This window comes from Daucus carota, chromosome 8, assembly GCF_001625215.2.
Source record: "Daucus carota subsp. sativus chromosome 8, DH1 v3.0, whole genome shotgun sequence".
In the NCBI taxonomy this organism is placed as follows: Eukaryota; Viridiplantae; Streptophyta; class Magnoliopsida; order Apiales; family Apiaceae; genus Daucus; species Daucus carota.
Window position 1 is genome coordinate 16,677,658 of NC_030388.2, and position 24,135 is coordinate 16,701,792.

General features: G+C 33.0%; 1 protein-coding gene and 2 long non-coding RNA genes across 3 annotated transcripts; 1 reads left to right on the forward strand and 2 right to left on the reverse strand.

Annotated features, from left to right (window-relative positions):
- Window positions 1-6,281: 6,281 nt before the first annotated feature.
- LOC135148246 (uncharacterized) lies at window positions 6,282-8,776 on the forward strand. Its single transcript, XR_010286193.1, has 2 exons — window positions 6,282-6,401; window positions 8,511-8,776. It is a non-coding gene; the product is annotated as an uncharacterized LOC135148246 (long non-coding RNA).
- Window positions 8,777-13,180: 4,404 nt separating this feature from the next.
- Window positions 13,181-14,257, reverse strand: LOC108198223 (uncharacterized). The gene has a single exon (XM_017365987.2). The coding sequence runs from the start codon at window positions 14,255-14,257 to the stop codon at window positions 13,181-13,183; it is 1,077 nt and encodes a 358-aa protein (XP_017221476.2).
- Window positions 14,258-17,423: 3,166 nt separating this feature from the next.
- On the reverse strand, window positions 17,424-18,313 carry LOC135148547 (uncharacterized). The gene is made up of 3 exons (XR_010286612.1): window positions 18,157-18,313; window positions 17,873-18,073; window positions 17,424-17,779 (listed from the first exon to the last, which is right to left on the reverse strand). It is a non-coding gene; the product is annotated as an uncharacterized LOC135148547 (long non-coding RNA).
- Window positions 18,314-24,135: the final 5,822 nt, after the last annotated feature.

The window sequence follows — 24,135 nt, forward strand, 5'->3', positions numbered from 1 at the left end:
CCCTGTTACCACACATACTTATGATCTTTGTAATTTTGGGACTACCATGCCCTCTTTGATTGAAAATGCTTTTATAACATCTTTGAGTAGTCACACCTGTGTTTACACCATATCTGAACCTCGAGTTCGAGTTACACCCCTTGTTACTACCATGTTAGGAAATTGTGTACCATTTACATATCCACTATTTCAATTTCTGCACCTCATACCACTCATTGTCAGATTAGTGGATCTTTCTCTACACCAGTTTCTGTACCATCAGGTGGCGACTCTGTGCCACTTTTTGATTATATGTCTTTGGTCCATCAGTACTAGTTGTTGAGAAAGAGTCTGCCTATGACTCTATATTTGTGATTCCAGGATCTTATGATCCTATGTTTGTTCTACGGGTTCAAGTTTTCTGACCCGAGAGGTTGGTATGGAGATTGTATATCAAATTTCTGTTTCTGTATTTGAAAGACTCTATACGGATATCAGTGCAATACCCTCCACCAGCTCAGAGATATTTGGTTAATAGATTTGCTGTTTAACTTTTGAGAGATAACACATGAAGTATAGAGGATATAGAGGCACTGTATAGAGGATCGTGCACTTCTTTTCACTTTAGATACAGATGCTACAGTTTCGATCAGTAGATGATTCTAGCGGTAGAGATGTATATAAGTGATTTTTTTTATAGTAATGTCCAGATTAGATTTGATGTAGTAAGATGGTGACCAGATCAGATATACTTCTATATAATGACTTGTACCCTAAAAATTTCGGATATTATGACCACTTTGGGAAGGATGATTAATATTTTTGACATATTGTTGTCTCTTTCTTTGTCTATACCCTTTCGATGCTTCTTGCACTTGTCAACCACTTTCGACCTGTTTCATTTCTGTCAACCTATCTTGCATCTAATACATCAATAATCCCATGTGAAATTCTAATGTGTGTATGTATTCAACCTTTTAAAAGTTTTTAGAGGTTTAAAAAAAAAAAAGGGAAATGTTCAAATTGCTAAAGGTTTAGAGTTTTCAAAAGAAAAGGTGCAATCTTTAAAGTTGCTAAAAGTTTTTTTTCAAAAAAAAAAAATATGCACCTTTGGTACAACTTGTCTTTTCAAACAAAATATGCAACCTATTTTCAAAGTTTTGTACTAGTATTTTACAAATTTCACCTTGTTGTACCAGTGGATTTTCTTTAAAAACATATTAAACTGTTTTGTCTACTCCTATAGATTAAGATGGATTCAAACCTGAATGAGAACCCTGTTGATGAATCAATACCAAATGCTTAAGCTGGATTTCAACCCAGACCCAATTTTGTTCAATTACTTGACAACATACCCGGAATTTTCAAAACAATCCTGAAAGAAGTTTTCCGAGTCAACTTACTAAACGTATCTTTTCATTCAAGTCTTTCAAATTTTTTTCCACCACAAGAGTTTAAAAGGACAGTAGAGCCCGTTGAGGCCAAGATATGGCTAAGAGAAATAAAGAAGAATTTTGAAATGGTTAATGTAGAGGAGGATAAGAAAATTTTCTTTGATGCTTATATGCTTAATGGAGAGGCTAATTATTGATGGGAAGCTAAGAGATTTCTAGAAGAGTCTAGTGTGATATCCTGGTTTAGGTTTACAAAGTTATTCCTAGAGAGGTATGTTCTTAAACACTTAGAGAATTAAATAGAGCTCAAATTTCTAGAACCTAAGCAAGAGATTATGTTAGTAGCTGAACATGAAGCTAAGTTCGAACTTTTGAAATTTATTCCACATCGAGTAAATACGGACGAAAAGAAAGCTAAACGTTTATAGCCGGGCTTAAAGCCCTGGATTCAAAGTAGGGTTACTGTTCTCAAGATTGCTAGCTATGCAACGTAAGTGCACAAAACTTGTATAGTTGAGGCAAGCAATGAGTTGTTTAACAGAGAGATTGTCGATAGGAAACGAAAACCCCTACAAAACAATCAAAATATAGAAAAGAAACGTTGGACTCATGGTGTGAGGAAACCTTTTGTGGAATAAAAGATGCCGCGAGCAGAGAATATAGGTGAAATAGAAGGAAATCAAAGGTTTAGAAGATCGCAAACCGCGAACGCGTTTCAAGGGAGATCCCCGTTGCCTGAGTAGAAAATCTGTAGAATACGCTATTTATGAATAATATTACGTTTCACACTATTTCAGCTCAAGTTGATATTAAATCTCATTTTGAAAACTGAGAAGTTTATTCTGTATCTTGAGTCCTTCCTTTGTTCGGAAGCGACTACTTCTAATAATCAATATTTCTTTGATGTTACAAAATCTTTTGTGATTCATGATTTAATATTCGAGAACTGGAATAAATATACACCACAATGATGATCTCAATCTAATAATTCTAAGAGATCGTCTCATATTTTATCCACTGAAAATCCTTGAATTGTGATTAAAGGATGCATTGCTCGCATTCCTTGGAAGAAGTATGTTGAGAAATAATTATGGTAGATCAAGGTTGTCCAAATGGTGAAATAACGATTCAAAAGCAAATATTTGGAATAAATCTTCCTTGTTATTTCTTCAATCTGATTGGGATGAACAACCCTAATTATAGGGGACACAAGGTATACCTATCTGTGTGATAGGAGTTGGATGGGACGCCATCACTTGTGTGTGTTGTAATTACAAGAAGGTTAACAACCTTTAGTAGTGTCTTAATTTAGACACGCAACACTTAGTTCATTTGATTGTATTGGGCTCCCAATCATCCTTTTTAATTCAAATGAAAGCTATTTTGAAAAATCATTGATCGGTGATTACCACTTTGAAAGACTCCTATATATCCATGAAAGTTTTATAATTCTTATTTCTTTTGAGTTCTCTTCAAAATGCTCAGATTTCAAATTCTTTGATTTTGTTCTTTTCAAAATATAGTTTTCTTTTAAAGATGTTTCAAGAAGGTCTTGTATGGAGACATCAAATTCAGACCCTCGAGTTTGAGGAATTGTTACATCGATTATCAAGAGTTAAATAAGTCGACCCTTTACCTAGGGTTGATGATTTGTTTAATCAGTTAAAGAGAGCATCTTACTTTTTAAGATTGACTTGAGATCTGTATACCATCAGCTAAAGAATCGGGTTTGAGAATGTACCTAAGACGGCTTTTAGAACCTGATATGGACATTATGAGTTCTTAACGATGTCATTTGGATTGACTAATGCCGTGGAACTTTTATAGATATTATGAATAGAGTATTTAAGAAATATTTGGATGAAGTTCATTATTATTTATAAATGATATTTTGATTTATTCTAAGACGAAAGAAGAGCATATATCTTAGGATAACTTGGAAATTTTGAGGAAAGAAAAATGATATGCAAAATTTTCGAAATTTTGATAAAGCAAATACAGTTTAGGGCATATAGTTTCTAAGAAATAAATATTGATAGACCCATGAGGATTGAGGCAATATCAAATTGGGAAAGACTAAGAACCCCAACCAAAGTGAGAAGTTTTCTTGGTTTAGCAGGATATTATAAAAGATTTGTAAAAGATTTCTCTAAGATTGTGATTCCTTTGACCAAGTTGACTGGAAAAGAAGAGAAGTATGAATGGACCCCTAAGTGCGGGGAGAGTTTTCAGGAATAAAGAAGCGACTAACAACGGCTCCTATGCCGACCCTACCTGACGAGATATGAAATTTTGTGATTTATAGTGACGCGTCTGGACAACATGAAAAAGTGATAACATGCGCTTCTAGGCAACTTAAGGACTACAAATTGAGATATCCTACCGATGACCTAGAATTAGCTGCTATAGTGTTTGCTTTAAAGATTTGATGACAAATACTTGTATGGTGAGAAGCATGAGATATTTACGGATCATAAAAGTTTAAAGTATCTGTTTACTCAGAAGGAACTGAATATGAGACAAAGAAGATGGTTAAAGTTGATCAAGGAGTATGATTGTACGATTAACTATCACTCAGGAGAAGCCAATTTAGTTGCTGATGCTTTAAGTGGAAAAGAAAGAATCAATGTGATGTCTTTACCAAAAGAGTTGATTAGAGAGCTGGAAAAGTTAAATTTAGAGGTTAAGGGTTCAGATCCTAAGGATGGGATGATTTTGAGATGATAATACAACCAGATTTGTTAGAACGAATCAAGAAGAGTCAAGAATATATGATTGAGGAAAAGTGTTCTGAATTGTCAGGAGATGAGTGTTTTTAAGTGTAAAGGATGATAAAGGAATTAGGAGATTTGCAAACAGGATTTGGATTCCTAACATGACAGATCTTAAAAGAGATATTCTAAGTGAAGCACATGAATCAAGATATCCTATTCACCCAGGAAGCACCAAGATGTACCAAAATTTAAAGAAGAATTATTGGTGGCCTAACATGAAAAGAGAAATCGCTGAGTGGGTAAGTAAATGTCTGACTTGTCAAAAAAAAAAAAAAAAAACCCCAGAGGCCTAGTGGATTATTGCAACCATTAGAGATCCCAGAATGGAAATAAGAACCCATCACCATGGATTTTATAGTTGGATTACCAAAGACTCGAGCCAATCATGATACTATTTGGGTAATTGTGGATAGATTGACGAAATCTGCGCATTTTCCTCCTATTAGTAAGAAAGAGACCCTTGACAGATTTGTAAAGATGTATTATGAATGAAGTTGTGTCTAAGCATGGAGTGCTAGTATCAATTGTTTCGAATAGAAATGCAAGATTTATGTCAAAAATTTTGGGCAAGCGTTTCACATATGTTTCGGGACTAAGCTTAACCTAAGTACTACGTATCACCCCCAGACTAATGGACAGAGTGAAAGAATGATTCAGACTATAGAAGATATGTTAAGAGCCTGATCTATGAATTTTAAGGGAAGTTAAGATGATCACTTACCTTTAGTAGAGTTTGATTATAATAATATTTATTTTATTATTCTAGATTGGGATGACACCTTATGAGGCATTATATGATGGAAAATATAGATGACCACTTTGTTGGGATGAAGTTGGAGATTAGAAAATACTAGGACCAGAGTTAGTTCAACACACCATGCAATCGATTAAAAAGATATGAAAGACATTAGTTGCAGCTCAAAGAAATATGCGTATTTAGAAAGAAAAAGAGAAAGCATTTGATGTAGAGAAAAAGTACTTTTAAAAGTATCACCTTGGAAAGGAATGGTTAAATTCGGAAAGAGAAGTAAATTGAATCTAAGATATATAGGACCACTTGAAATTTTGAAGAAGGTGGGAAATGTTTCTTATCAACCAGCTTTACCCCCAGATCTACAACATATTTACGACATATTTCATACATCTCTATTAAAAGCCTACAAAACTGATAATCACCATGTTTTGAATCCTGAGCCAATAAATATCCAGTCCGATTTGACTTACGAGGAGAAACCAGTAAAGATAGTAGATACAAAATTTCAAGGACTCAGACACAAGAAAGTCAAATTAGTTAAAGTAATACGGCGAAATCAGACAATAGAAGAAATTACGTGGGAATTAGGAGATGCAATGAGAAAGAGCTATACAAGGTTGTTCAGCACAAATCATGATTCCGAGGTCGGAATCCTTTAAAGAAGGGAAGAATGTAACAACCGCAAATTTTCAAGTACGTGCATAAATTAATTATTTAATTTTATGCATGTAAAATTTCTATTTAAATAAATTTGTGAATTTTTATTATTTAATAAAAATATTGGTACATAAAATATTTGAGGATTATACAAATTTAGATTATAATTCAGTGCTGGCTAGCGAATTAAATTTAGTTAAGTACCATTAAAAACTAGAATATATATGTTACATGACGATAAGTATCGGAGATGGAGCAAACGCCTCACAGCATCCAACGGGCGAATTGGCAGTTCGCTAATATGGAGTTGTTTAGTAGTCATAAAATTTTATGTTACGACTGGGAATTAATAAATATTACGGGTTAATTAGAGTAAATATTCAGTTATAATCATTTAATAAATTTCAAAATATTTAGGAAAATATTATAATAATTATTTAGTTAATTATGTTATTATCTATATAATCTTGGATAATATATTTAAATCTTCTAAATAAGTAGCGTTAAATGAGCCGGGACCGAAATATTCGGGAATAAACGAGCCAACAAAATACATATATATTTTTAGCACCTCGGGACTCGAGGCCAAGACCGATGTGTGGTGCCCAAGTATTATGCGTACTGCCCAAGTTCTGAGAGTATTGCCCAAGTAATTGGGTAATTAGCAGTTGATTAATATAGTCATTAAGAGATTAATGGTGATTAGTAATTGCTATAAAAAGCAAGGAATCTACTTTCATTTTCTTTGATACACCTAAAATAGGAAGTTGGTGAGGAGCAGCTAGGAGATCAGGAGTAAAAGCGGGGAGGAGATTTTGGAGTTCAAAAGATTTAATTAGCAAGGTAATTAAAACCTTAGTTCATCTTTCCTTGTTTAAGATGAATTTGAGTTTTAATGCTTTTAATAAAGATACCCTACCAATGTGAACCTTTCCTCTACTACTTTTTACTGCTAGTTTTATATAAACAAATGAACAACTTTAAGCATAAGAACATGGCAGCATCGGTTTAATTCGTGTGGGATTTTGTATTTCACCCAAATTTATATTAATTAGGGTTAGGCTTTCTAGTCATAACTTGGGGCTTTGTTTCGACTGATTGTAACTAATTAAAATCAAGGTTTGTGGTGGGATTGTGATTGTAACGAAGGGAGATGAGGGAGAGAACATGTGTAGTGAGTGTGTGGCTGCAGGGAGGTATGTCGTGTGTGTGCTGGTGGACGAAGCCACCCCGGTGGCGAGGATGGAAGGACGACGGGGGTACTGTGCAGAGAGAGAGAGAACGAGAGACATAGAGAGATTGAAGAAGAAGGAATGGTTAGTGAAGGAGCCGCCGGAAACGAATCCGGCCGGCGACAGTGGTGGCCAGATAGTAGATGAGGGAGGAAGAGGTGAGTAAGAGAGATGTTGTTGGGGGTAATTCGGACATTTCACCAGCTGAGACTTATTTAAAATAAATATATTTGGAAATCATTTAATGAGAAAATTTGGAATAAATACTGAAGTTGAGGTTGTTAAATACCAAAGGAGGAGTAAAGATATTATTAAATTCAGGAATAGTGCAAGAATTGTTAAGCATAAAATAAGATTTGTTTAAATACAAAATTTTGAGCTAATAGTAATTTGAGAATTTAGAGAATATTCCATAATTAGTTTATCACTTCATTAAATTTTGGGGATTGAAGGAATAATTTAATTACTAATACTCGAATAATAACTTGGGTGAGATATTTATAATAGAAACTAGAATTTTCTGAGTTTATTATTTGATAAATTGGTGAATGATTAGTAATAACATGATAAGAGTACATATTAATAGTCAAGCGGATAATTAATTGTTTGATTAATAAAAAGGAATCGATTATTATCCGTCTTTAAGATATTTTATTGGTTACAATATGTACAAAGGAAGAAGTGAGAACCTTTGAGAAGTAGTAATAAATTAATTAAATGACTCATGATTAGGAGACTGTATTTATTATATAATAAATTGTATAAATTATTATTTGCTTTATAAAGAGATTACTAAATTCTTATTTTATGTGGCTTAGAATGTATATATCTGGAAAAAGACGGAGCCAATTGTATATTAAATGTCGTAAATATTCCCGGCTAAGGACGTCAGGCAAGTTCACTATCCCTGTCTTGACGTGAAGTTTTTTTTTCGTGCCTATTTTATAATTTTGTGAAAAGTGTTAATTGTTGAAATATTACATTTCATACCATTATCCGTTCCATTTTGAAGGCTTTAGAGATATCGTTCACCTACTATTTTCTATAATTCGAGCTCTCCCATTATTCGGGAATGAGCTGATCCTATAACATTATTATTTTGAATCTTCGAAACTTGATGTGAATACATTACAGTGATGATCTCAATTTACTTCTTTTGGAGATCATCTTATTCTTTGGAATCGAGTTCTTGTAATTATCTTTCGGTTCTACCTTCGGGTAATATTTGTTATGACAAAAAGGTGCATTGTTCGCACTTCTTTGATAGAGATGAGTAGTGATGATTGCGAAGTGTTTGTTTGGGAAAATTTTCTTGTATTCGGAGGAATCTGTTCAAGCTGGTCAACACGAATTTATTAAATTCGTGGTAGAGTTGAAATTGACTATCTGGTAAGGCAGATAGTAGGGTTCCAGTGTTAAACCCTGATGCTAGCAAAGAGAGTGTTGGTGTGTCTTCAGTGGTTACGATCAGACCACTAGGATTACACAGGAGAACGGTATTCACGAAATGGTGCTGATCGAGCCATGTAGTGTTACCGAGGGGTGGAAGACCAGCATTTTCTTTTCTTGAAATTGTGTGTCATTTGATGGTAACTGTTTTGTTACTTTAATTGTCTTCTATGCTTTATATGCATATCCTATTAATTGTTGTGTTGTGCTATGTGGACTTGCTGAGCAATTAGTTGCTCATTCTTGTATCTACTTTATTCCTTTTGAGCAGTAAAGAGTAAGTATGGCACAACTCAAGAGAATCGCCCGGAAACGGGTTTTGGCAAGGAAAAGGAAAAGGCACATCACTTGAGCTGAAGCTGCTAGGCAACGCTGTTTGGTGGTACCAACCATAGTTATTATAATAGTCTGTAATCAGACTTGCTATTATGTAATAAAGTTAGACTTGGTAGTAGTGTTGTGACGATCGACCCTGGACTTGTGGGGCGAGAGTTGGTTTGTATAACATTAAAATGTAATGCAAGTGTTGTTTTGAGCTAGATGTTTAGTGACAGACCAGATCTGCGGGATGCGGATCTGGGGGCGTCACATTAGTATAGTTTCTAATTAAGTTGTATAAACGTCATGCGAAGATTTTATGACATCACATGATCATTGATATTAGTCACACAACTTGTATTTTTGATAAATAAATGTGGCATGTAAGAACATTATATATTAAATTTCACAAAATTTTTTTAAAAAAAATTACAACTTTTATATTTATCTTTTAAATATTCTAACAAATTTATCTAATCTATTGTAAATATGTAAACATGTAAGAGGCTATGAATGTTTTATAACAAATGTTGCATGAAAGATTATATTGTAGCATAAATGGAATAATGCAAAATTTGTTATATTTATATAATATATATACTAGAAACTAGAGAGAAACTTTGGAGAGGATAATCTTCATCTTATTCATGTGTGTAAACAATGTACAAACCAAGCCTTTATATAGGCTATCTAATCATAGGTTACAAGATGATGAAAAGCCAAAGGTTTGGAAGATCTAAAGCTTGGAAAGGCAAAAGGTTGTGAACTTGAAAAGTTGGGCTAAGCAAAAGTCATTCACAAATAATTTGTACATAACACTCCCCCTTGAATGACTAATACGAACAACATGCCTCATTAAAACCTTTACTAGGAAAAACCCTGTGGGAAAAAATCCTAGTGAAGGAAAAAGAGTACATGTGTTGTACATAATATAATGTAAAGAAATATCATATCTCCCCCTCATTTCAATATCTCCCGAAGTTTACGCATTCCAATCTTGTGTACCATTTTCTCGAAGGAAGATGTAGGAAGTGCTTTAATGAACAAATCTGCTGGATTTTCACATGATCGAATCTGACAAACATCAATTTCACCCCGTTGCTGAAGTTCATGGGTGAAGAAGAACTTTGGATCAATGTGCTTTGTTCGATCTCCTTTAATGTAACCTTCTCGAGTCTGAGTGATGCATGCTTCATTATCTTCAAATAAAATAATAGGGCTTCCTTTATTGACTAAAAGACCACATGATTCCCGAATATGATGGACCAAAGATCTTAGCCACACGCATTCCCGACTAGCTTCATGTAGTGCCAATAATTCAGCATGATTTGAAGAGGTTGCTGCAAGAGTCTGCTTTGTAGACCGCCAAGATATTGCGGTATCACCATATGTGAATACATAACCTGTTTGAGATCTCCCTTTGTGTGGATCAGACCGATATCCTGCATCTGCATAACCAACTAATTCCGCTTTTGAGTCTTTAGAATAAAATAAACCCATATCCATTGTTCCTCGAAGATATCTAAATATTTGTTTCACACCAGTCCAATGTCTTCGAGTTGGGGCAGAACTATGTCTTGCCAAAAGGTTAACAGAAAATGCAATATCAGGACGTGTACAATTGGCAAGATACATTAGTGCACCAATGGCACTAAGATATGGTACTTCAGGACCAAGAAGTTCTTCTCCCTTTTCTCTTGGGCGAAATGGATCCTTATTCTTTTCTAAGGATCGTACAACCATAGGTGTACTCACAGGATATGCCTTATCCATAATAAACCGTTTAAGAATCTTTTCAATATATGAAGACTGGTGGACAAAGATTCCTTTAGATAAATGTTCAACTTGAAAACCAAGACAGAGTTTTGTTTTACCCAAGTCCTTCATTTCAAACTCTCTTTTCAAATATCCAATCGTCTCATGAAGTTCATCTGGGGTTCCAATGATGTTTAAATCATCGACATATACTGCAATGATAGTAAACCCCAATTTTGTCCTTTTAATAAAAACACATGGACATATTACATTATTAGTATATCCATTTTTCAAAAGATATTCACTGAGACGTTTGTACCACATACGACCCGACTGTTTCAATCCGTATAATGATCTCTGTAATTTAATTGAGTAAATCTCTCGGGGTCTTGAACTATATGCTTCAGGCATTTTTAATCCATCAGGGATTTTCATGTAAATGTCAGTATCGAGTGACCCATATAAGTAGGCAGTTACAACATCCATTAAATTCATTCGGAGCCCTTCTACAATTGATAAACTTATTAAAAATCTGAATGTTGTTGCATCCATTACCGGGGAATAAGTTTCTTCATAATCGATTCCCGGTCTTTGTGAGAAGCCTTGAGCAACAAGGCATGCCTTGTATCTCACAATTTCATTTTTCTCATTTCTTTTACGCACAAATACCCATCTATATCCGACGGGTTTTATACCTGCAGGTGTTTGTATAATAGGTCCAAAAACTTGGCGTTTTTCAAGTGATTTCAGTTCTGCTTCAATAGCTTCTTTCCATTTTGGCCAATCATTTCTTCTTTTACATTCATAGATCGATCTAGGCTCATGATCCTCGATTTCCTCAGAAATGTCAAGTGCAGCTGCATATGCAAATATATCATCCATGACAATTTCTTTTCTGTTCCACCTCTTTCCTGAAATGACATAATTTATCGAGATCTCTTCATTGTCAACAATTTCAGGTGTTTGATCATCCTTAGAAGACGTATCTTCAGTGATCAATTCTATGATGTCATTTGATGTACCAACTTCCTTATCAAGTTTTCTTGTTTTTCTTGGAGTTTTATCCTTGGATCCAATAGGTCTACCACGCTTCTGGCGTGCTTTAGACTCATTTGCTAGCATAATTTTATTATCTTCTTCAGGAAGTTTAATTTTACAAGGAACATTAACAGCTGGTATATGTGACTTTGTCACATTCTTGACATCAGTAAATGCATCAGGCAATCTATTTGCGACTTCTTGTAGGTGGATAATCTTTTGAACTTCAAGTTCACATTGATTTGTACGAGGATCAAAATGAGACAGGGATGCTGCATTCCATAAAATTTCTTGCTTTTCTTTTTCAAATTTTATCTTATCTCCCCCTAATGCAGGAAAAACTGTCTCATCAAATTGACAATCGGCAAACCTTGCCTTAAATAAATCACCAGTCACGGGCTCCAAATATTTAATAATTGAGGGAGAGTCAAACCCAACATATACCCCTAATCTTCTTTGGGGTCCCATTTTTGTTCGTTGGGGAGGGGATATCGGAACATAAACTGCACACCCAAAAACTCTTAAATGAGAGATATTCGGTTCTGTACCATTTACAAGTTGCATAGGGGAATATTGATGATAAGAGGTCGGTCGTAACCGAACTAAAGAAGCCGCATGTAAAATCGCATGTCCCCAAGTAGAATTTGGTAAATTCGTTTTCATAAGTAAAGGCCTAGCAATCAGTTGTAGCCTTTTGATGAAAGATTCAACGAGACCATTTTGAGTGTGTATGTGGGCAACAGAATGTTCCACTTCAATCCCAATTGACGTACAATAATCATTAAAAGATTGGGATGTAAATTCCCCTGCATTGTCCAATCTTATTTTCTTTATATTATGATCAGAGAATTGTGCTCTTAACCGAATTATTTGAGCAAGGAGTCGTGCAAAAGCAACATTACGAGTGGACAATAAACTAACATGCGACCATCGTGTTGATGCATCAATGAGTACCATAAAGTACTGAAATGGCCCACTCGATGGGGTAATTGGTCCACATATATCTCCTTGTATTCGCTCCAAAAAATTTGGGCATTCAATTGAAACTTTCACAGGAGATGGTCTAGTTATCAATTTTCCTTGAAAACAAGCAATACAAGGGACATCTTTAGATAAAGGAACAATTTTGTTCTTGAGAGGATGTCCATTTGAGTTTTCTATAATTCTTCGCATCATTGTTGAACCCGGATGACCTAAACGATCATGCCACATCATAAAATTAGTTGGGTCCTCTAATTTTTTGTTCACCACCATATATGATTCAACTGGATTTATAAAGGTATAATACAATCCAGATTTATATGAGGGGAGCTTTTCAATTAACTGCTTCACCCCTGAGACAACTGATGTGATATATAAAAATTCTTCATCATTTGCATTTGTTGTCTCTATGTGATATCCATTTTTTACGTATATCTTTGAAACTCAAAAGGTTTCTTTTTGATTTGGTGGAAAACATTGCATCATCAATAGTGAGTCGTGTTCCATTAGGTAACACTATATTTGCTCTTCCGGAGCCATCAATAAGATTTGATGCACCAGATATGGTGTTCACAGTAGCTTTAGCTAACTTTAGATGCGAAAAATATTTTTGATTTTTTAGAATTGTGTGTGTTGTGGCACTGTCTGCTAAACAAAGTGATTCCTCATCTTCTATGACATATGATGAGAGGCTGCTGGCCATGTTCTTCACACAAAAATAAAGCAAAATTAGAGATAAAACATCTCATGACATTCCATTGATTTGAAAATAAGCAACATATCAAACAAAAGTTTATAGTTCATCCATAAAGACATAAACACTTAATAAAATAAAACAAGGCCTTTTATTTAATTGGCATCATCACCAGCATATTTGGCCACCTCCATATTGCCATCTTCAAAGAAATCAGATACTTCCATGTGAGTAGAGTTGAGTGGATCAATTTGATAATCTCCACCAAGATGAGTTTCAAGCTGGGAAAGACCCAGAGGATCATGTTGCTCAGTAAAATTAGTCTCAACACTTTTTAAGGAAGCTTGGTAGAGATCAACAAGGTGCTTGGAGGTACGACAAGTTTTACTCCAGTGCCCTTTCATTCCACAACGATGACAAATGCTTTCAACCCTTTGACCCATCGTATTCGCCTTGGGCTTTTCCTCATTCTTTGTCCACTTCTGGTGGTGAGGCTTCTTTTTAAAATTTGAGAAGTTTCGATATTTATGACCTCGACCATGCCCAAAACCACGTCCACGGGCATGTGCACGACCTCGTCCAAAACCACGTCCTCGTCCTCGTCCACGTCCAAAATCATTATTAGTAACAGCATTCACTTCAGCGAATGGTGTTGAACCAGTTGGACGAGCTTGATGATTTTTCATCAAAAGTTCATTATTTTGCTCAGCAAGAAGCAGGACAGAAATAAGTTCAGAATATTTCGTGAACCCCCGTTCACGATATTGCTGCTGCAAGAGCATATTGTTGGCATGAAAAGTGGAGTAAGTCTTTTCCAACATATCTTTATCGGTTACATTTTCACCGCATAATTTCAGTTGAGAAGTGATTTTGAACATTGCTGAATTGTACTCGCTTACACTTTTATAATCTTGCAAGCGCAAGTGTAGCCAATCATAGCGGGCCTTAGGGAGTATCACAGTTTTTTGATGATCATATCTCTCTTTTAGATCATTCCAAAGGTTTAACGGATCCTTAACCGTCAAGTATTCAGTTTTCAAGCCTTCATGAAGGTGATGTCGAAGGAATATCATGGCTTTTGCCTTTTCTTGCTCAGTTTTCACATTTCCTTCTTTTATGGTGTCTCCAAGACCCATAGCATTAAGGTGGATTTCAGCATCAAGAATCCACGTTAAATAATTATTGCCGGTGATATCAAGGGCATTGAATTCAAGTTTCGTGAGATTTGACATTTTTTTACTACAAAATATAATTAAGATAAATATTAATTCACGAAAACAAACACATATAATCAAGAAAACACATTCAAACACGCACTATAGGCACAAATTAATAAAAATTTGACAATTATGTGTGTGTATAAGATAAACAAATAAACATGCGTGTCAATTATGAAACATTAAGTATAATGCATGGCAAAAGCTACGTACAAAATATATTATGCATGAATAAAAATTTGAATACGCTTAAATATAATGCAATAATTTGTTTGCGACAAGATTGGAAATAAAAGTGAAAGAAAACATAGTTATCACATTCACATACACAAGCCAGCATTACATAAGCCGCGATCAGAATACTTGTACCCACACTTTCATTTAAAATTAGAGAAATAAAATAAGCATTCGGGATTAAAATTTCTTAATAACAAACATGAATTAAATCCCAAATAAAAGTAAATGTCAAGCAATTTTTTTTTTCTCGGCGACATCAATATTTATACACATAAATATAATGCAATACTTTATTTTATTTACGACAAGATAGCAAATAATATGCAATAGATTATCACTTTATCATATATATTCACTTAAATAGACACGGAAAAGAAGAAAATAAATTAATTCATACTTAACCACATGCTGCGCAAAGAGACACGAGACATGTTGGTGACAAATAAAATTATATCTAGACCAATGAATAAGCAAAACAAAATCAAGATGTCTGACCTTTAACCAGACTAACAATTAAAATATTTTTAGTTTAGAAATAAATTAAGCCAGTAGTATTTCTTAAGCACTTGACCAGTATACATGCATCATAAATTCTTTAATGACTCGGCTAGTACAAAAACAAATGATATTATGATCAAGTGGTGTTGGCAAAAGATAGGTGATCGCATGCAGTGATTTATATCAATATATAAGAGAGAAACAAATACCAGTAACAGCTAACAAACAAGCTAACAGGCTAACCTTTCTCTTACTGAGTGATCGCCACCACCTTCGTTCTCGCACACGCCTCGATTGTTTAACAGAAAAAAAATATCAAGCTGATGCTCTAGTAAACTATGCAGACCGTCGTTAGAGCGTCGTGCTGATAACATGTTATATTTATATAATATATATACTAGAAACTAGAGAGAAACTTTGGAGAGGATAATCTTCATCTTATTCATGTGTGTAAACAATGTACAAACCAAGCCTTTATATAGGCTATCTAATCATAGGTTACAAGATGATGAAAAGCCAAAGGCTTGGAAAATCTAAAGCTTGGAAAGGCAAAAGGTTGTGAACTTGAAAAGTTGGGCTAAGCAAAAGTCATTCACAAATAATTTGTACATAACAAAATTTAGTTTATCTTTTTTCGTAAGCAACTATTCAAAAGCTTAGTAATTTAAAAAAAAAATTCTTTCAAAGAAAATATGGAGAGTTTTATCTTCTTTTTTTTGCACTATCTAAAGATGATAGGTTATTATCATGCAACCATGCATTTCAGCCTGCTTGCATTGATATTTGGGTCGAAAGGAGTACTACATGTCCTATACCATGAGAACACCCCTCAAATTTTTGCACTGTTTTTTTTCATGAAATAAGTAAATAAGAGCAATAAGTTTGAGGGAAAAAGTCATACGACTACTAATAATGTTGTGATACGTTAAAAAATATAGTGCAACGGTAAAAAATTAAATAGTTTGAATATCAAATTTGGTAGACATGACTTGTTTATTAGTCAAGGATTTAGATGTTCAAAAAGATAAACTGGACATAACATTTAATGAAATCAGCCAGACTATCTTATATAAAAAATCGAATAAATGAAAATCAAACTTTAAAAAATGTAATTAAAGTTGGAAAATTAGTTAATATATAAAAAATGACGCTACTGCTAATAAAGTGATGATGAGGATACTTTGCATGCTAAATAAATTCTGGAACCTGCATAATTAGATAAATAATTGGCATTTTTATATTCATGACTATATGACATATGTAGAAAGAACATAGACTATCTCTTTACAATATCTCCATGACCAAAACTATTATCAAGACTCTCTCTCTTTGCTCTATCATCAATACATGAATTCTTCCACCCAACGAAGGCATGCCATGTTTTCTTCACTCTCACACAAGGATGGCTTGTCCTAGCTAGGTAAAACTACTACAGACAAAATAGAAAGTCATAAGAGACGATGGCAGAAGTTATACATATATAGTAAAAAAGAGTATGAAATGTTTCAAGATGTCTTACAAGAAGAAAAACAAAACAACCAGTGTAGTATTGTGTATTTGGATCATTCCACCATTGCTCATGAGCCTCTTTCAAATTTTGTAACACAAGTTTGCACCAATTGTAGTCTCTTGCATTGTCAAAATTACCAGTGAACTTCAGGATTTTGGGGCAAACGAAGGACGTTTTATCTGTTCTGATGAAAAGGTTAGCCATCAGAATCATGAAGTTCTGCTTGAAATGCTCATCGGCATCACGAGATTTTGCCATCTTCTCACGCAACATCTTTTCAGTGATCCTGCTTGGCAGCTTTTCTTCAAATTGTTTGCCCCAACTTTGGATTTTTTCTTTAGAATCTTCAAGTTTAATGTCCAAATTCCCTTGGGATAGACCAATTATGTCAAAAACATCATCCTCTGTTATTTTAAGATTCCGATCTGGAAATAGACCCAACTCACATTTATTGTGCTCGAACCACCATAAGCAGTTAACTATTGTCGTGTGGGGCAGTTCATCACCAAGTGTAAAATGAAGCAGTGCACCAAACCCGGCAGATTTGACCCACTGCCTTTGAACTTCAGACAGCCTCGAGATTACTTTTGAAAATGTTGATGGATAAGCACTGATTAAAATCTTTTTCGGCTTCTCATCATCATCTTTTTCTTCTTCTTCCACTTCTTCATCTTCATTCTCTTCTTCTACCTTTTTCTTCAATTTCTTTTCCTTATTATGTTTTACCTGTATCAAATATTTTTAAAGTTCATGTTAAAATATAGTTCAACAGTGCTGCTGTGGAATGTAAACCTGAGATGATAACTATCAGTAATCCTTATGCACTCATCAGTAATCCTGATGTACTCATCAGTAATCATTAATTTTGCTTCTAAAGTGGAACCAACTATAATTATTAAAAAATTAGCACTATTTTACTTATGTTACAGAATCAGACATTTAAATGTTTTTACAAATGTGTAACTGTACTATACAATGGAAATCATGTATATTTTGTATGTCTACTGTTGTAAAATGGAATGAGCAATGAACAAGTACTGTTATAGTGTAACTATGTACCTCTTATACGGCTTTTCTTTTATTGACACCTTCATTCTTTGTTGCCCTTACTTTTCTTTGTGGTTTTTCTGCTGGTCCCTTCTCTGCATTTGCTCCTCCCTCAGGGTCGACAATATGAATACAGATATCTTCTTCATCTTCTTTTATAGGTTGTAGCCTTGGAGATTTCCTCACAGAAGGTGCAGCAGCCAGCTTTTCCTTGCCATCTTTTTCATGTGTGGAAATTGTTTCAGCTGTTTATAAAAACAAACAGTGTTAGACGTAAGAAATCTGGATAGCACTATTTATTATACAATATAAAAAATATTGTTGTAATTGAAGTTTACATGCAGGCGGTGTCTGTTGGTTGGGTTCTTGCTGCTCCTGTGAGCTCTATGGAGTGTATAAAACTAATGAACGAATAGGTTCACACAGTACCACCATCTCAGGCTCTTCTTCGTTTTTAGATAGTTTTTCAATTTCTTCCGCAGCAATCTCATTATCGAGAATTTGGCCATCGTCTTCCATATTACTTGAAAGATTTGTGCCTAACAAAGACCACAATTGTAATACAACACAAACTACAAAGTGATTATAATAATCTAAATGAATGACATTGAATTTTGCATACTCTTTTCCTTGACCACAATTATGTCTTCTGAAGCTTGCATTTGGTCAGTATACAATTTCTCTGATGAAAGATTGTTGAAAAAGTTGTTCATGTCTTCCTCCGTGAACCAACTGCTATTCATCTGTTAAACATTTTAATTTGGTTGTTATTTGTTAACAAAAATATATTATGAATAGTAGAATTAAATAATAATATATACTTACAAAGCCACCATGCTTATTAATGTTGAAGTTTTCTGGACAAGACATCAAAAACTAGAAAATAGTATCCACATTTTTCACTGTCCTCCTGTTGAGGAACCTTGGGAATACTCAAATTAAACTGAAAAACATCATCATTTCCTTGTACTGACTCAAATGTAGAACAATTAGTTTTGCCGACCTATTCGCCGGAGCACCTTGTAAGTTGTTAATCTTCTTCTAAATCACCTCAAACAAACAAAATGAGCTAATCATGTTACAAATATAAAACAAGATGTTCTAATTTAAAGCCCTAATATATCAAACTAAAATGGAAGCTTGATTAGCTTCTGATCCTGAAACAAACAAAATGAGCTAATTATGTTACAAATATAAAACAAGATGTTCTAATTTAAAGCCCTAATATATCAAACTAAAATGGAAGCTTGAATAGCTTCTGATTTCTTTGATTTTGTGTTCCAAACCTTCGATTTGCTCTTCAACGAAGCTCGATTTCTTATATCAAGTATGTTTTTTAACTTCGCGTTTCGAATCTGTGAATCTCTACAGTGGGTACCGGAATCTCGGTTGTGTGTATAGCGTGTGTGTATAGGTGGCAAAAGTATGTGAGCTGTAACTGTTTTTATAAGGAATTAATATAACTTTAATCAAGCGTTCCTTTTTTAATAAATCAACGGTTGAGATTGGGGTGTGCTATATAACTACGTAAGGAGCCCTCTCTAGAGTGCCACTATGTGTGTGTTTTATTTACTAAATTTTTTTGATATGCTAAGTATATATTTTATTTTAATATTTCTTATAATTGTTTTTACAATATTTTTTAGTATAGTTTCTAATTAAGTTTTATAAACGTCATGCGAAGATTTTATGACATCACATGATCATCTATTATATATATGATACTACAACAAGGGTTTTGGTGAGCCAATTTAATTATTAATATCCTTATTAATATCTACACTAATAATTATTTCATTTAATTTATTACATATTATTAATTACTAATAACTACATATCTAATATCCGTCATTGATTATATCTAATTATTATGTCTTAATTAATACACTCTTTGTCCCATTTAATTTTATACGTTTCAACTGCTTGACACACATTTCAATGCTCTTAGAAAATATAGTTATGTAACTTATTTTTGAGGATTTTTTTTCCTAAATAAAAATTTAACATCCAAACTTTAATTCAAAAATAGAAAATTTAAAAAATAAATTACATAACTACACTTTGCAGGAGCATTAAAGGCCGTGCCACGTTCGTGTCCGCGTCCCTCGGTGTATACTATCTAGGGGGCGGAGGGAGTTCCTAGCGAATACTAATAATCCCTCTGTTTTTTTTTTAATTTGACGTTTTGACTTTTGACACGCTTCTTTAGATGATTGACCGGGTAGTAAAAGTAATTATTTTTAAGTTATTTTTTTGTGAATAAATGTTTTAGTTGTATATTTTTATTCAGAGAAAGAAAATTTAAAAAATAATATTTTTAACTACCTGGTCAAAGCACTTAATAGTGTGCCTAAAGTCAAACGTCAAATAAATAAACAGAGAGAGTAATTTATTTATCATTAGATCATCTCATCAATCATTATAATATATGTTATTAATTATATCCCAAACTTTAATTCAGAAAAACAAAATTTATAAAAAAAAAAAAAATTTACACAACTACACTTTGCAGGAGCATTAAAGTTCGTGCCGTGTTCCCGTCCGCATCCCTCAATGTATATTGTCAGGGACGGTGGGGGTATGTAGCAAATACTAATAATCATCCTGTCTTTTTTATTTGACGTTTTGACTTTTAGCACCCTTCTTTTGATGAGTTGACCGGATAATAAAAATTATTATTTTTAATTTATTGTTTTTTTGAATAAAAGTTTTAGTTATATATTTTTATTCAGAGAAAGAAAATTTAAAAAATAATATTTCTAACTATCTGGTCAAAGAACTTAAAAGTGCGTGCCCAAAGTCAAAGCGTCGAATAAAAAAAATAGAGAGAGTAATTTATTTATCATTAGAGTATCTCATCAATCATTATACATTATTAACTACTAACAACTACATATTTAATATATGCTATTAATTATATCTAATTATTATATCTCCTTAATACTTTCTCTCTCCCAAAATAAGTGTCACTTTGACTTTTTTCACGTAATTTAAGGTGAAAAAAATATACTTCGGCATATTATTTTTGAAATTTTCTTTTTCTGAATAAAAGTTTAACATCTATATTTTTATTCAGAAAAAGGAAATTTGAAAAATAATGTGTAGAAATATTTTTCTTACATTTGAAATTACGGCACTTATTTTGGGACAGCGGGAGTATCTAACGAATACTAACAATAGTAATTCAGTTATCATTGGATCATTTCATCAATTATTATACATTGATAATTACTAATAAATACATGAATAATATTTAGAGTAAATGACAAAGCGGTGGCCGTAGTTTTCCAAATTTTACAAGATGGTGGCTGGACTTTAAAAACTACATAATGGTGGCCGGAGTTTACTTCCGTCATTTAATAAGGTGGCCGTCGTGAATCTCCATTAATTTTCCTCCGTTCCGAAAAATAGAAGAGTAAATGACAAAGTGGTGGTTGTAGTTTTCCAAATTTTACAAAAGGTTGGCTGGATTTCCACCATTTTGTCGTTTATTCTTTTATTTTTCGGAGTTAACGGAGGAAAATTAACAAAAGTTCACGGCCGCCACCTTATTAAAAGGCGGAAATAAACTGCGGCCACCATTATGTAATTTTAAAAATCCAGCCACCATCTTGTAAAATTCGGAAAATTGCAGCCACCAATTTGTCAACTACTCTGATATTTATTACAAATAATATCTTATACATTATTATAAAATAATACTTTTGAATGAATGTGTCCTTAAAATATTTGTAAAATACTCATTAATATCATTCATTTCATCAATCATTATACATTATTAATTACGAATAACTACATATTCAAAATAAAAATATTTTTTGCGAGGAATTCATCAAGTTAATGCACTCAAAGTAAAGAGTGAACCAATATACAGTTAGGCAACTCAAGTTATAGGTTATGATTAGTAAAGAATTGATTGTAGGCAACTCAAGTTATATGTCATGATTAGTTAGAATTTATCTAATTCATCAAACTAATGCACTCAGATCAAAAAGTGAACCAATATACGGTAGTTAAAGACAACTCGAGTTATATGTTATGATTAATAAAGAATTGATTTAATGAGTTAAACAATTCGAGTTATATGTTATGATTAGTAAAGAATTTATCTAATGTAGTTATCGTATTTCTTAATAGATTAAGTTACTGTATCTTGTCAAAAAAACTATGCACACATAATATTACAATAATGGGTAAATGTTTTATGAATTTCCATATGCATGAATGTTAAGGGTTTCATGCATGAATGTTAAGGGTTCTTATCATGCTAATTTGATTTAGTTACGATTAAGGCAACTCGAATTATATGTTATGATTAGTAAAGAATTGATCTAATGTAGTTAGGCAACTCAAGTGATAAGTTATGATTACTAAAGAATTTATCTAATTCATTAAGCTAATGCACTCAAACCAAAAAATGAACCAATATACAATAGTTAAAGCATTTCGAGTTATATGTTATGATTAGTAAAAAATTGATATAATATAGTTAGGCAAATGTAGTTATATGTTATGATTAGTAAAGAATTGATAGAAAGTAGTTATCATATTTCTTAATAGATTAAACAAGTTATTTTGTCAAAAAGACTATGCACGCATAATTACAATAATGGGTAACTGTTCCATGAATTTTCATATGCATGAATGTTAAGGGTTGCATACATGAATGTTAAGGGTTCTGATGATGCTGATTTGATTTAGTGTGGTTGGAGTTTAGTTGTCGATAAGATTATTTCACAGTATAGTATATAATATCATCAGTTCTCCGCTAATTTTCTTTTGGCTTGTGGTGATCTTTTTTAATCCACTTTGATAGTTTTTTTTTTTTGGCTATTTCTGCATTACATTCTCAAAACATAAAAAAAACGCATAAACTCAAATATAGAAATATTTAGAGCATGCACGTGCCTCGCACGGGCTATAAAGCTAGTTGATATTAGTCACACAACTTGTATTTTTGATAAACAAATGTTGCATGTAAGAATATTATATATTAAATTTCACAAATTTTTTTTTTAAAAAAAATTACAACTTTTATATTTATCTTTTAAATATTCTAACAAATTTATCTAATCTATTTTAAATATGTAAACATGTAAAAGGATATGAATGTTTTATAACAAATGTTGCATGAAGGATTATTTTGTAGCATAAATTGAATAATGCAAAATTTAGTTCATCTTTTTTCGTAAGCAACTATTCAAAAGCTTAGTCATTTAAGGATTTTTTTCTTTCAAAGAAAATATGGAGAGTTCTATCTTCTTTTTTTTGCACTATCTGAAGATGATAGGTTATTACCATGCAACCATGCATTTCAGCCTAGTTGCATTGATATTTAATTTGAAAGGAGTACTACATGTCCTATACCAAAAAGTGATGAGGACACTCCTTAAATTTTTGCACTGATTTTTTTCGTAAATTAAGTAAATAAGAGCAATAAGTTTGAGGGAAAAAGTCATACGACTACTAATAATGTTGTGATACGTTAAAAAATATAGTGCAACGGTAAAAAATTACATAGTTTGAATATCAAATTTGGTGGACATGACTTGTTTATTAGTCAAGGATTTAGATGTTCAAAAAGATAAACTGGACATAACATTTAACGAAATCAGCAAGACTATCTTATATAAAAAATCGAATAAATGAAAATCAAACTTTAAAAATGTAGTAATTAAAGTTGGAAAACTAGTTAATATATGAAAAATGACGCTACATAAAGTGATGATGAGGATACTTTGCATGCTGAAAAAACTGGTGATCAGGACACTGTTCAGGAAAATGGTAATGGATTTCAAGATGAAGGAGATGGGAGTCAAGTAGACGCCGAATCAAGCGAGTATTATAGTTGTAATACCCATCTGGGAGACGACGATAATGAAACAGACTATTATACTTGTCCTTATGGTTCTCGTGAAAGCGATGGAAGTGATTCAAGTGAACATTAATCTACGAAATATTGATATGTAGCTTAACTTCATTTTTCCTTTCTTTTATTTCCAGAATGAGTATCTGATATCTCTACAAGATCGTATACACTACACACAAATACCATTACTGACCATTGCCTCATGCACAAAGAGTTGAATCTACCAACTTCTTGCAGAAAAATAAAAGCCTAGGAGCCACCAAAGGGCCAAGGTGCCAGAGATTATTTTTTTTACTTTTGTTTTTTTTTTCTTATTTGTCCCGACAACTTGTTATCGTATAATGTTCTATATTAAGAATCATATTTAGGACTTGTTATCGCAAAATATTCTATATTTGATTTGTTTTATCTAAATATTTATTTGTCCCAACTTGTTATCGATTATATGTGATTTGCTTTATCCAAAAATTTATTTGTTCTGACTTGTCATCGACACTTGTTATCACATAATATTTTATATTAAGTATCAGGTTTGAAACGTGGATGTATAAATTAGATGTTTTGTATTTGACTTTGTCATTCCATTCTGCACTTTGGTTTTTATGATGATGACGATGAGATAGTTTGATATAAAGCCCCGATCTTTTCTTCTTTTTATTAGTTTTTATTCATCGTTTGCTTTTATTCAATATGTTCCCAATTTGTTTGGGTTTTGTTTGGTCTCTCCTTGTG